The 14,261-nt window shown below is 38.2% G+C and overlaps 1 protein-coding gene across 2 annotated transcripts in view; it reads left to right on the top strand.

Moving 5' to 3' along the window:
• Window positions 1-14,261, top strand: part of dsd (attractin-like protein dsd) — a 54,583-nt gene that overhangs the window by 22,186 nt on the left and 18,136 nt on the right. The window contains exons 11-12 of one of the 2 annotated variants that reach the window (XM_069316613.1): window positions 143-338; window positions 2,799-2,867. In XM_069316613.1, the coding sequence (XP_069172714.1) occupies window positions 143-338; window positions 2,799-2,867 (265 nt within the window). The remainder of the gene's footprint in view (window positions 1-142; window positions 339-2,798; window positions 2,868-14,261) is intronic. The other variant, XM_069316614.1, reaches the window with a different exon arrangement.

Here is a 14,261-nt window from a genome sequence, read left to right as displayed (position 1 = left end):
ACTTATGGTAGTTTCTTGCCTTCCTTCAAGGTGAAATCTTCTTGGATGGTCTTGTTTATTTATTTATATTAATACAGTATGTACATAAATCCTGTAATTTTGTATGAAATATAAATGCCTTCAACATAGATTTGCTTTTCAGGATTTTGACCCGATGTGAACCTAATAATAATAACGACAAAAATGCATACGATGTATGTCCAACAGTTACACCAAAGCTTAATTTTACTGCTCTCTGCAATGAGCAAAATTCTTGTCGGTCGTGTGTGTCTAACACGTACGGCTGTGTGTGGTGCGGCAACATTTGCACCCATAACAAGTGTGTGGAGTACACCAAGGTTAGTTCTAGTGCAGTTTGTTTTGTACCCCTAGTGTCTGGGAGGGCTTTCCCTTGGTGGAAGGGGAAGCATTAAACTTTCCCTTCAACCACCAAGGGCACCCCCTTCCAGAAAGAGGCATTTTATTATATTCGGTGCTTCATTTTTTCCTTTCAGTGCTTTTATATTTATTTATTTTTCCAAAATTGGTAGACATGTAATTGTATTTTAATTTTCTTGAGTGTTATTGGTGGCTTAGAGGAATGTTTCATATGGCAAATGTAGAGGTGTTAGTTCTCTCCTGTTTAGGTCCTGACAATATCCTAACGTTCATTCTGTAGTCATCACTTTTTACGCTGCTTTGATACAGTTACCAAGAAATTTTCTGACATAACGCGACACTTTTCCACTATTATAATGATTTAGCAGTAGAGATACTTGTAAGCATGGGAAGAGCACTATAAAAACTGTATCTATAATGAAAGGGGTTAACTTTAACATAAAAATTTGTAGTGTAGTAAGGAACAGCTTGATTATCAGAAGAAGAATATATATTTGATATTAATGAGATATTAGAATTTCTTCCTGGGGAAGGGACATCAAGGCACATTTTTCACCAATTTTATGTTGACATTTGATCATATTAACCAAAAAGAGTTGATTATCATATTTAAAATTTGTATTATTTGTTATGCATCATTTATAATGCTAGCTTAAACTGCTTTGAAATCTATAAATGTGAGCTGCTAGCTTCATCTGTGTTTAAGTTTTAGCCATCAACATTATTTTAAGGCGTGATTAAATTTCTCTGAATATAAATGTAGTTATGTTTGTTTTATTTTTTGTACGTGCTTGAGTATTGGTGAGTTTTGATGTGCTTTTTTTTGTGTGTGAATATACTCCCAGAGTTGTTGTTGGTGTACTTGAAGACCTTTCGTTGATGCGCTTATAAATGGTCCAGTGTGATAGCAACTACTGTGTTGGTTACATAAATGGTCCAGTGTGATTGCAACTACTGTGTTGGTTACATAAATGGTCCAGTGTGATAGCAACTACTGTGTTGGTTACATAAATGGTCCAGTGTGATAGCAACTATTGTGTTGGTTACATAAATGGTCCAGTGTGATAGCAACTACTGTGTTGGTTACATAAATGGTCCAGTGTGATAGCAACTACTGTGTTGGTTACATAAATGGTCCAGTGTGATAGCAACTATTGTGTTGGTTACATAAATGGTCCAGTGTGATAGCAACTATTGTGTTGGTTACATAAATGGTCCAGTGTGATAGCAACTACTGTGTTGGTTACATAAATGGTCCAGTGTGATTGCAACTATTGTGTTGGTTACATAAATGGTCCAGTGTGATAGCAACTATTGTGTTGGTTACATAAATGGTCCAGTGTGATAGCAACTACTGTGTTGGTTACATAAATGGTCCAGTGTGATTGCAACTATTGTGTTGGTTACATAAATGGTCCAGTGTGATAGCAACTACTGTGTTGGTTACATAAATGGTCCAGTGTGATAGCAACTACTGTGTTGGTTACATAAATGGTCCAGTGTGATAGCAACTACTGTGTTGGTTACATAAATGGTCCAGTGTGATAGCAACTACTGTGTTGGTTACATAAATGGTCCAGTGTGATAGCAACTATTGTGTTGGTTACATAAATGGTCCAGTGTGATAGCAACTACTGTGTTGGTTACATAAATGGTCCAGTGTGATAGCAACTATTGTGTTGGTTACATAAATGGTCCAGTGTGATAGCAACTACTGTGTTGGTTACATAAATGGTCCAGTGTGATAGCAACTACTGTGTTGGTTACATAAATGGTCCAGTGTGATTGCAACTATTGTGTTGGTTACATAAATGGTCCAGTGTGATAGCAACTACTGTGTTGGTTACATAAATGGTCCAGTGTGATAGCAACTATTGTGTTGGTTACATAAATGGTCCAGTGTGATAGCAACTATTGTGTTGGTTACATAAATGGTCCAGTGTGATAGCAACTATTGTATTGGTTACATAAATGGTCCAGTGTGATAGCAACTATTGTGTTGGTTACATAAATGGTCCAGTGTGATAGCAACTATTGTATTGGTTACATAAATGGTCCAGTGTGATAGCAACTATTGTGTTGGTTACATAAATGGTCCAGTGTGATAGGAATTACATTGTCAGGTTTCAAATTTGTGAAGTGCTTGTGAATGTGATTTCTTAAAGTGTTAGCTGAAGTGAAAGTAACGATGGTCAGTAAAAATATTTTGTAATCTGGCAACAGGGGTTTCCTATACTGTGTTTTAAAAATGTTAACAGGAATTTGTTTTTATTTCAAATATTTATATCCTGTATATTGTAGTTTTTGTTAGGTTTGTAAGAGGTTGGGAAGCCCCTGGTTGACAGAAGTAATCCATGAGTGTTTTTCTTAAGCTTTGTCCTCAGATGTGGAGCAGTAACTGTTAATCTTGTTTTTGACAGCCTGAGGGTGTGATGAGTTTGAGTAATGGCCTCATAAATAAAGAGGTTCCCAGGCCTACTAAGGTGGTGGTATGTTGGTGTTGGCTCGTCTTCCCTTTGTTTTCTTGGCTCTTTAGTCCTGGTTGTTTCCCTTGTATGCATGATCTGGCTGCCCAACCATTGGGGAACTAATGCCACTTGAAACTAATGCCTGTTGAGTCTATTTTAAGTCACACTTTTGTTTAGGTAATGCGATACAATTCTTATGTAAACATTGCATCCCATGCTTACTGTATCTAATATTGCTTGTGGTGTAGAATATGTGAATAATGTTTTACAACTGGCTTCTCACTGAGGGTACAGCAGATACAAATGGATTTTAGATATTTACTTTTCGTTGCGTGCATCAGTGGCACACTCGGGAAATTTACTTTCTGGTGGCAAATGAATAAAAACAATCGTTTCAATAAATACCCAGCCGCCATCTGTTGGGTGAGCCACTGGTGTGAATCACATACACTATTTCCAGCCTTCATATCTTTACTAAAAGGCTTTGGCTTCTAACGCTCTATAGACTTTCAAGTATCGAATGCCCAACACTCGAGTCTCTCCACTTTCAGAATTTGATATGCCCATTTTAGGTGTGGCTTTACACAAACACGTACAGCATTTAGCGCTGCCCACCACAGCACTAAATTCTCATAGCACTAATTTGTCTTGGAAATAAATATTCAGTGGGTCTGTTCTAATTAACCTCGCTGTCGAATTTCTGCATTGGCCGATTTTGTACGTATGTTTTAAAATATTTCTTTGGAATTCAATTCACCCCTTAATCGCACAAACATATAATGTTGATTACGACTTGAGAATCGACTTGAGAATGGTCCAGGACGGACCGAAACGTCGTCATCCCTTCACCTTCTAGTGTGTGGTCTGGTCAATAATGTTGATTACATAATTTTTTTAGCCTAGTTTGGCCTATTATATTTGTTAAGCGGTATTGAGGAATAATAGACATCTTTAAAGTTTCTTAAAGAGTGCCGAGGTAGTTTTGGTTAAAATTTAAAAAATACATCTTGTTTATTAAATTTAATATATGCAGTATATCTATCCATCTGCAAGTTAAAATCTTCGAAAAAATTTATTTTTAGTGAAATTCAGCCTCTTGGGCAACTCTGGCTATTAAGTAGGAGACAGGCATACTCTGGTAAAAGTGATAGGGAAGATGTTTCAGTTGATACGGAGTACCTATGCAGTAGGCATTCACAGTGGGAGCATATTACCAGTGGTGTCCCACAAGGGTCAGTACTAGGGCAAATCCTATTCCTAATCTCTGTGAATGACCTGCCGTTGGGGGACTGATGTTTCCTCTTTGTGATTGCTGATGTAATAATTCTGAGAGGGTTAAATATGATGGAAGACTGCAAAAATCTACAGGATGACTTAGAATGAAAGAATGGTCTGTAAAGTGGCTACTAGAAAGCTTAAATTTAACAAGTGCATAGTAATGAAGCTGGGAACAGGAAGCCAGGCACAAGGTATCAACTGGGAGGAAGCCCTCCTAATACCTGACAGAGAAAAAGTCTTCAGGTTGATATTAGACCAGGTTGATATTCTTCTTATCAATAGAAGCCCGTGTCAAATAAATATCATTGGCTGCATACGAAAGTTTGCCTAATATGAGAACTGCCTTTAGAAATATGAACAAAATCGTTCAGAATCTTGTATACCATTTATGTCAGACCAATTTTGGAATGTGAGGTACCAGTGTGGTGTTCCTATTTCATTAAGTACAAAACAAAGCTGGGGTAAAGTCAGAGGTGTATCACCTGACTGGTCCCAGAGTTGAGATTTATGAGTAGAAAGAATTTTTTCAGTGTCAGAGTAAATAATAAATGGAATGCATTAGGAAGTGATGTGGTGGAGTCAGACTCCATGCACAGTTTCAAATGTAAATGTCATAGAGCCTAATAGGCTCAGTAACCTGTGCACGAGTTGATCGGGTGGGAACCAGTGCTCCTTTCTACGTGGAGCATTGATTCACAATGCTCCTCGTGAATCATCTTATGCAGTACAAACACTGTACATTCACTCCCAACATACAAACTGCTCCCACTTAGCTTTGTCTTGTATCACATCCCATGCCAACTGAGAAAAAATCTGGCTTCCTCGCACACAATGTCAACCCATTTTTCCAGTTCTCTGCTTCCTACACTGAAATTCTTTACTATCATTCATTTATTAAATGTGTAAAACCATCTCGATACGTTCTCCTCAATTGTAATGTTTATTGACTTCAGCGCTCCATATGCCTCCATGGTATTTTTAATTTTTTCTTTTTAAAAAACATTTCTTGGATTGTCCCTTTCTACTGCTCTAATTCTTTATTTTTTTGTGTTCATGCCTACTGTTGTCTTACAACGATTCATGAGGGTTGGAACTTCCATGTTTTCAACAACATTCTCACTTTGTTCTTATTTAGTTTTTAATAAGATATTCTCACTTGGTTACTCCTTTAGGGTAAGATCTGCTGTTTCTTCTGGATAATAATCATGAGAGTCTGGCAGGTGATATTCTTGCCATCAGCACCATGAATATTTCAGTGGCACTCTGGGGGTCACTAGGGGTAAATCAGTTCTCCCCGGAGTGACTGACAGAAGGTACATTCCATCTAAACTCAAAGTTGTGTTAGAGTTCTCCCTTAGGATCAGTCAATTCTTCTCACAAACTGCCCACTGCTTACTGAAAACATAGTGCTCCTAACTGCCAACAGATAGCAGCACCTCGCCCACAACACTGTCCTCATTCCCTCAAAGTCAACAATTTTCCAGATTCCGTACATGATTAGTCAGTAGGTTAGGACCAAAGCTGAGCAAATATGTTCATTCACTGAACTTTTGTTTATTTACATGGATAGTGTATGCTTCTTATATAATACAGTATTTGTTTATAGTATTGTACAGTGTATTGATTCACATGTTTGTATACAACAAGTTGTCTGTTTTTATACTGGCTTACTCACTAGTGGTGCACAAAAGACTTAAGCACCTGGCACCATTGCCAGACTCTTTCATGACAATGGAGAAAAAAAGGGGGGGTCTGTAGTCTGTGGTTGATCAATAAACCCCTGAACTATATGTTTAACACATCTCTCACCCTGTCCGTGGAGGACAGAAGAAAATGTATATATGCTGGTTAGCATTGTAAATGTCTGGCCACGTCTGTGGTAGAAAATAATAAAAAAAAAAACATTGCCACAATTTTCTGGTAGAGTCAAGTGACAGATGAGTTTTGATGTGTAACTGGACTGACTGACTGCTGCAATAACCTGCCTGTGTTGACTGTTTGGTACCCTGAGGTAGTGCCTGTTGACTTGGCATCTCTGACCTCCTCTTATTGCGTGTAAGTAAGCAGTAAGTGATGAGCAAGTTTAGGTAAGAGTTAGCCCCAGAAATCCATTCCTCAGTTACTGGGCTACCTTGACCTGTGTGTTGGGAAGGTAGACTTGGTAACCTGTTCAAAATCAGAATTTGACTCCCCTTTTTTTGATGGCCAGACCACACACTAGAAGGTGAAGGGACGACGACGTTTCGGTCCATCCTGGACCATTCTCAAATCGATCAATCGACTTGAGAATGGTCAAGGACGGACCGAAACGTCGTCGTCCCTTCACCTTCTAGTGTGGTCTGGTCATTATACTTTAGCCACGTTATTGTGACTCATCGCCTGCCCCCTTTTTTTCTCTATCATGAAACAGTCTGGCAAGGGGCAATGCTTATTGTACTGTGTTGGGATGCCACACAAAGTTCTTTGATTCCAATGGCCATCCTTGTTGTTTTCATCTGAAAACTCTGATGTATTTTGCTTTTTAGTGGACGTCTTGCACAAATTTTCATCTTAGTTTTTGCCTTCGCGTTGGAGGATACTCTTTGCTTTGAAGAGGATGTATCCTTTCATGTTGAGTATCAAGGTGCCCACACAGGACATTAAGGCTGTAGCTCAGGGGTCGTCTTTGGGCGCTTTAACTCTTGGGTTAGTTGTTTACCCTTGGAGGTAATGTAAAGTTTTATGAAGCAGGTGCATGCATTCTGTGGTATGTGTTACATTTTACCACTCGGCAAGCAGCATAGCACATACAGATTATGAAGCTTACTCTTACCATCAGTAGATGACATTGAAGTTCAAATAAAACAGAGGAAAGTCCCATTTTCTTTGATACAGTTATACATTATAACTTGTAAAACAGTAAAACAATAATTAATCTTGTAAGCCAGTGTTATTTTCTTAAATACAATAGTAATAAAATATTTGAGGGGTTTCTAATACTGGTACTAGAAAAAATATTTGATTTATAATATGCAGTACAATGTCATATGTGAAAATGAGTATAAATAATGTCACATCATACATGGAACACAATATGAATGAAGGTGGATGCTGCAAGTTTGGCTTCTGAGCACACATTTGTTAATGCACCAGGCCAACTTGTATAAATCTGTCAATTCTAAAGGAAAAATTCCAGCTTTTGTTTCGGTGAGCTTGGTTGCTTCCAATGATTGGAAAGATCCACCAGGTTATCTTCTTGAAGTTATCTTGAGATGATTTCGGGGCTTTAGTGTCCCCGCGGCCCGGTCCTTGACCAGGCCTCCACCCCCAGGAAGCAGCCCGTGACAGCTGACTAACACCCAGGTATCTATTTTACTGCTAGGTAACAGGGGCATAGGGTGAAAGAAACTCTGCCCATTGTTTCTCGCCGGCGCCTGGGATCGAACCCGGGACCACAGGATCACAAGTCCGGCGTGCTGTTCGCTCGGCCGACCGGTTCCCCACCAGGACTTGGTTTAGTCATCAATCCTTACCCATGAGTGTGCCAAGGTAAAATGAGAAAAGCGGTAGTGAAGACTATTAACTCAAGTCCTCGAGCGAGCGATCACTCGCCATCAGACAGTAACAACGTTTTACTGGAGAATCCCTACCTTTTGCTGCCACTTCCTTTAGTAATTATACCTCTTGTTCTTAAATCATCAAATCTGATGAGCAAGGGCATTTAAGGTAAATAATAAGCAGTGTTTTTTCTACATTTTGTAAAAAAAAAATGAATTTTGTGTTGATTCTTGTGGCCCATGATCACATTACCTTTTTATAGCACTGCACCTATAAAAAATCTGGTTTTGAGTTAAGAGCAACCTATTTGAGAATACCTTTATGGGACAGATCCTGTTGAAAACTTTGTATGGGTTTCTGGGATCTTCAATCCCTCCCTTACTCCATTATGACAAAGAAAGAATTGGTTTAGCTAAATAGTTACAATCCTGGGCAAGGTGGATTGAATGGGCACTGTTTCTTCACTCAGTCTCCATGTGTGCTCCCAACAGCAACTGGGGACTGGGATGTAAATTATTTGTCAGCTCATATTTTTAGAAGTACAGTATGTTGTGCTGGTTGGCTAACACATTCCAGCACTTGGTGTGGTATCTAAATTCATACTCGGTGAAATAAAGGAAAAATACAATGAAATTCACATGAGACTAGTTTAAAAGCATTGTTTCAAACATTTGGGGTATCTCATTGTGATGATAGAGGGTCTAATGTTTTTATTTCTATAAACGTATTATAATCTTTGGTTCTTCTTGGTGCTCATATGGGCCTCCTATTTACATTGCTGTGTAAATAAATCTAAGTTTTTGCTACTTGCAATACAGCTCCACATGACCGCCTCTGCTTGAGTAAGCTGGTTATTCATATAAACTCACAATTAGTTAAATTATTTGCTGGTTTGTCAGAAAACGTCTTACGTGATCTTCAACTGAAAGTGGAATTTACTCCTTAACACTGACATTTTCCTTGCCTTCCAGACACTTGAGTGGATTAATAAAACTTAATGCCTGGGCTTGTTCATCGACGGGGCCTAAAACTGGAAAACACATACCATTCATATCCAACAAAAGATAGTCAGGATCTTTGAGATACTTTATTGTATTCACCGCCTTTTGGCAAAGCCTGCTGTTATGTGTACTACTCTAGTGTATTTCCAGCTGGCTTCCTGCATCACTCAAAGGGGAATGCTGCCTCTTAAACAGTCCACCCTGTAGTACTATCTCATGAAAGGTTAATGAGATTAATGGCTTATGTACCCTATCTTGCCATACCCAGTATCTGTTACCCTACATTTCTCATACCCAGTTTCCTATATTATCCATATCTATCCTATATTACCCTACCATACTCATACCCAGCTTCTGTTACCCTACTACAGTATACCCATATCAATTCCATATTACCCTACTATATACTTACCTAGCTTCTCTTACCATACCAAACCTATATTACCTTGTCATATCCATAACATGCCTCTATTACGTTATCTATCCTATCATATCTAGTCCCAGCATCTGTTGAGGAAATTTCCTCACATTGCATCAGATATATAGGATTGTGTAGCAAATTGGTCTGTGTATTCAGCTCACAATTGTGGAACCCGGGTTCAATCCCCTGGCAGGACAGACTTGGTTAGGCATGTTTTCTTTCACCAGATATCTCTCTTCACCTAGGGATAAAATTGGTACCCAGAAGTTAAGCAATTATTGTGGGTTGCATCCTGGGGAGGGTCAGTAGTTGGCAGAAAGGTAGGGGGAGGGGGGCATCTTGACGAGTCCGAGTACAGGCTTCTTGTTTCGGACGAGAAATTATATAGAAGCTTATACTACTGTACTCTTATTAAAAAAAAAATCCTTGACTTGCTGGACTACCATAACATTGCTCTTGAAACTATCAACTATTATGTTCTACAAAAGAACACGCTGCAAGAGCAGTGTGTTCCCTACACATGTACCACTATACTAGGGGCGAGAGCAGCGTGTTCTGCATTCCTTACACGAGAACCACTATACTAGGGGCAAGAGCAGTGCGTACCCTACACAAAAACCACTATACTTGACATGCATTACACATCTGGTCCCTCTGGATCACTTTACCAGAGGGCCCAGAGAACGAATCCTTTCTCTCTCTGGACCCACTCTCCCTAACATTCCTAACTTCTTGAATTCCACTCTCCTAAACATCCCACTCAAACATCAGATTCCTCCATAGAATTCCTTACATGAATACTATTATGTTGTAAAGTCATCATAAAGCTGTTCTGATTTACAATGCTTGCTAAATCAGATTTGTTTCAACATTCAAATCCTTTTGCAAAAAACAAAAAACAAAAAAAACTTTTATTCATCCTCAAAAAATTATGGTTTTATGTTCAGGTATTTCTAATTCAAAGTATTTGGTATATGCTTTGTGCTTTGTATAATAAAGGTTCACGTGTTGGATAAAATTTGTTTTTTTTGTGAATTAATCGTTTGTTCTTTTTTTTTCACTTCTCTATCCTCTATGACTTTCCTTCTTTCAGTTATTTACATAAACATTAATAGTCATCGGACTGAAGAAACTTGCTACAATGTTGTGCTTGAATGAAGGTGAAGAAAAGACCCAATATGTGTGTAAGTGTATTAAAAAGCAAATTCACGGATGTAACCTACATCCTCTCTTAAGGTATTGTATACAGTACCATGAGAAAGTATGTAGATTAATTACATCCAAAAAAATAAATTCTTAATACACTTTACACATGTATTGGGCCTCTCCTGCACCTTCAGTCATTGTACTATTAAAATGGAACCAAAGTCTGTATAATTATTCGATTACATTGTACATTTACAGGTAATTTAAGAGCCATGCGACTTGAGGATCTGTAACTTCATTCAGTTTTCCTACAATTTGTTGGTCATTGAAGATTATTATTACAGTATTATTATTTTCTCAAGGCTGCTGACATAACACAATGAGACGATCATTCAGGGCAGGGGAGGGGGGGGGGTTATCTTGAGATGATCGAGATGATTTCGGGGCTTTAGTGTCCCGAGGCCCGGTCCTTGACCAGGCCTCCATAAGAAATGGGGGGCCATTTCTTTTCCAAGTTCCCACAGTGCTTTTATTTAAACCTTTTTCAAGGGCTGCTTTATCATGGCATCACCAACCTACAGAAGGCCATGAGTTTTTGCCCTATTGCCTTTGGTTTAGATTCTTTTTAATTAACTCCAGCCACAAAGACTGGTTCTTATTTGTGTCTGTGCAAGGATGCATGAAAGTGCATGTGTACTGCATGCACTATGGGAGCACTGAACAAGATGTACGCATGTCTTGAACACTGGGGGAAACAGGGTGTACTTGCTGCGTGGTAGCCAGTTATTTTTTTTTATCTACCACAAACGTGGTCACACATTTACAATGCTAAACAGCATATATGCATTGTCTTCTGTCATCCATGGACGGGGTTAGAGATCTGTTAAGCATATAATTCAGTGATTTATTGAACAAAAGTGTGGGTGCCGGAAGCCACTGAACGACCGGGGACAAGGAAGAAAGATGTTGGTGACGGGTGTCGCGATCCCCAACAGATGACTCTAATGCAGTATACGGCGCTAGGACTGTGACCTGTGCAGGTCACAGAAGGTGATTGCAGTGCTTTTAAAATGGTGCTCGTCTCCATGAAACCTTACAGTCCTTAATACATAAAACTGTACCACATTAGCTTTCATCAATCAACCAGTATTTGAAGGCGATACTTTATATTAAAATACTTGTTTACGTACGTCTATTTTATATTTTGTATTATTGTCCAAGGTTGAAAAAAAAAGTGTGCTGGTTCTGTATTTGCTGGTGTCTCTTATTTCTGTATAATGGTCAAACTAAGTTACATGATTCTTTGCCAGATTTGGCTCTTGGACATGTACAGTGATACTAGGCATTAACTGCAATAGTTTATAACGAAATGTTATAAAAGGGTAACAAGATAGAGCAAAAATCTGTTTCAAAACAACAAATCCACAAGGGCCGTGACGAGGATTCGAACCTGCGTCCGGGAGCATCCCAGACGCTGCCTTGATCGAAAAAAGTTGTTTCAAAACAACTTTCAGTACAGATGGAAAATTAGTTAATTAGCATCAGAATATTAGCAAAAAACAGTAGCAGAAGAAAAGAGAAATATAACAAGGGATGGAATGCCAAAAGCGGAGGGAATGTAGATTGTCAGTCTTGGTAATACTGTAGTGGAGTTTAGTGTTTATCTGTGAATGTGTTCAGGATTTAAGCAGTATTTACCAAATGAACAAGTCCACAAAGGCCGTGACGAGGATTCGAACCTGAGTTCGAGAGCATCCCAGACGCTGCCTTAATCGACTGAGCTACGCCTTTGTGGATTTGTTCATTTGATGCATCATGCAATTATGATTTTTGTGTGTAGTATTTACCAAGCTGTAGCTGGGCCGGTGTTTGGCATGTTTACTCTCACAACATTGAATGAGTTGCCGAGCTCTATTCCAGAAGTGAAGCTTTATCAGTTGTACACTATTATTCCTGCATCTTGCTACAGCATTGCATCTTGTTGACCTGTCGGTATAATAGTGGCTTTGCATCTTGAACATTTTTGAATGTCGAATTAATATTTTTGCTTTTCATTTTCTTGTATAAATTTAATATTTTGTGTAAATACAGTAGTTTAATATTTTACTCTTATTGTTCTATCTCTAACTGTAAATTAATTTTTTTATATTTAAATTACAAACTGGTAAGCCAGATTTAATCCCAACACAGATGCAGTCTTTTTTTTTTAACTCTTGAGCTCCACATTAGGTGTATATGTTAGTCAGGGGTGAAAGTCAGATTTTTGCATGCTTTTATTTTGAAAGGAAAATTAATGTTAAGAATTTTTATTGTTTTGTGAACTTTTATGATAGAGGTAACTCATTACTTTCTGGCACATACACTAAATACTGAATTGTTCTAATTTGTCATTGCAGTTCCACATAATAATTTTGAAATAACGATTCAAGTGTTTTGAGCTGCCTTTAGTTTTTCAGAGCTCTGCCTTTTCTTCTTTAGTTTGTTTATGTTGGCGTAAATTCCGCGAATGATCTGAAATTCAGACCTGTTATAAATTTTTAACACAAGTCTCATTACTTGCTTGGACAGACTTACAAATTTTATCAAAATATTTTTCAGCTATTCACAAACAAGAAAATGCATCACTTTTTTTTTTTCCCCATTAGGCAAAAAAATTGCTTCCTTTATTTTTTGTTTACAAATCGATGACTGTCCTATTTTTATTCTTAGTTTTCAAACTCTTAGACTCTTGCATCAGGGGAGAGAGATTGTTGATTGTATGAAGCCAAGGTCAGTGAGGCAGTTATTAAACTAATATTAATGGTTTCATTTCAAACAATGAAAGCCCAACCCAGGTCAGGGAGGAAGTTGGTAACAAATTAAACCACTAGAACAATGAAAGCCCATTCCACCAGGACCAAACAAAGTATTTGTCAAGAGTTCTTAAAGAATTTAAAGATATTAGTGAGCCCTTGTTTTGCATATTTAATTAATCTAATATTAGAGTCAAAGTGCTGGAATCGAGGAAAGTTGCAAATCTGGTGTTTATTTTTTTAGAAGGAATAGATAAATTGCATTGAACTGTTAGTCAATTAACTAATGTCTTGTGGGAAAATTTCATGAATTGATAATCTCAAAAGCCATTCATTTAAATCACATTTTTCACATTGTGAAAAACTAGAGCATTCACAACATGCCTTTGTTGACGGAGGGGCTGCTCATGTGTAGCAAATGTACTCTCATTCTTTTCCAGCATCTTTGAAATGGTTCATTGTGGAAAGATTGTAAAATTATATATCTTGACCTTTTATACCGTGCCTCCATACAGGTATACTAAAAAGAAATAGAACTCGATTCATCATGAATTACACCAATAATATTGTCCACAGAAGAATTATGGACACCAATGCCAAGTCTAGGCTTGACTGTTAAAACCTGTTGATTCTACACAGTGGCACTTATTCCACGATCAGTAATCTTGATTTCAAGTGTTCCCCAAGGAATTACAACTCAATATAATTTCTATTCGAGTTTTCTTTGTCATACCAAACAAAGGTGTGTGGAGAAAGCAGAGAAGCGTGCAGTTCCAGAAAATTCTCTCTCTGGATAAAGTCATTAATCACACTGCCAGCATAATAATTTACTGCCTCTGTCACACTACCAGTTTCCTGTATAAAACATCAATGCTCTTCCCCTTAAGGAAAAGAGCATTGACTTGGCGCACTCATTCAACACAAACCACACTGAAGAGTTGTCAACCTGGTCTTACTCGACCACCTTCACTCAGTTGTCAACCTGGTCTTACTCGACCACCTTCACTCAGTTGTCAACCTGGTCTTACTCGACCACCTTCACTCAGTTGTCAACCTGGTCTTACTCGACCACCTTCACTCAGTTGTCAACCTGGTCTTACTCAACCACCTCCACTCAGCTGACATGATACCAACCATTGCAAAATGCACAGACCACTACTTTTGTCGATTTAACAATCTGTTTCTTCTTGCAATTTGATTCATTTGTACCACCCTTTGAAGATATTTCCATCAAACTAAC

Source organism: Procambarus clarkii, chromosome 84 (genome assembly GCF_040958095.1).
Source record: "Procambarus clarkii isolate CNS0578487 chromosome 84, FALCON_Pclarkii_2.0, whole genome shotgun sequence".
NCBI lineage: Eukaryota > Metazoa > Arthropoda > Malacostraca > Decapoda > Cambaridae > Procambarus > Procambarus clarkii.
Note: the sequence above shows the minus strand (reverse complement) of the source record. Positions and strands in the feature narration are given on the sequence as shown.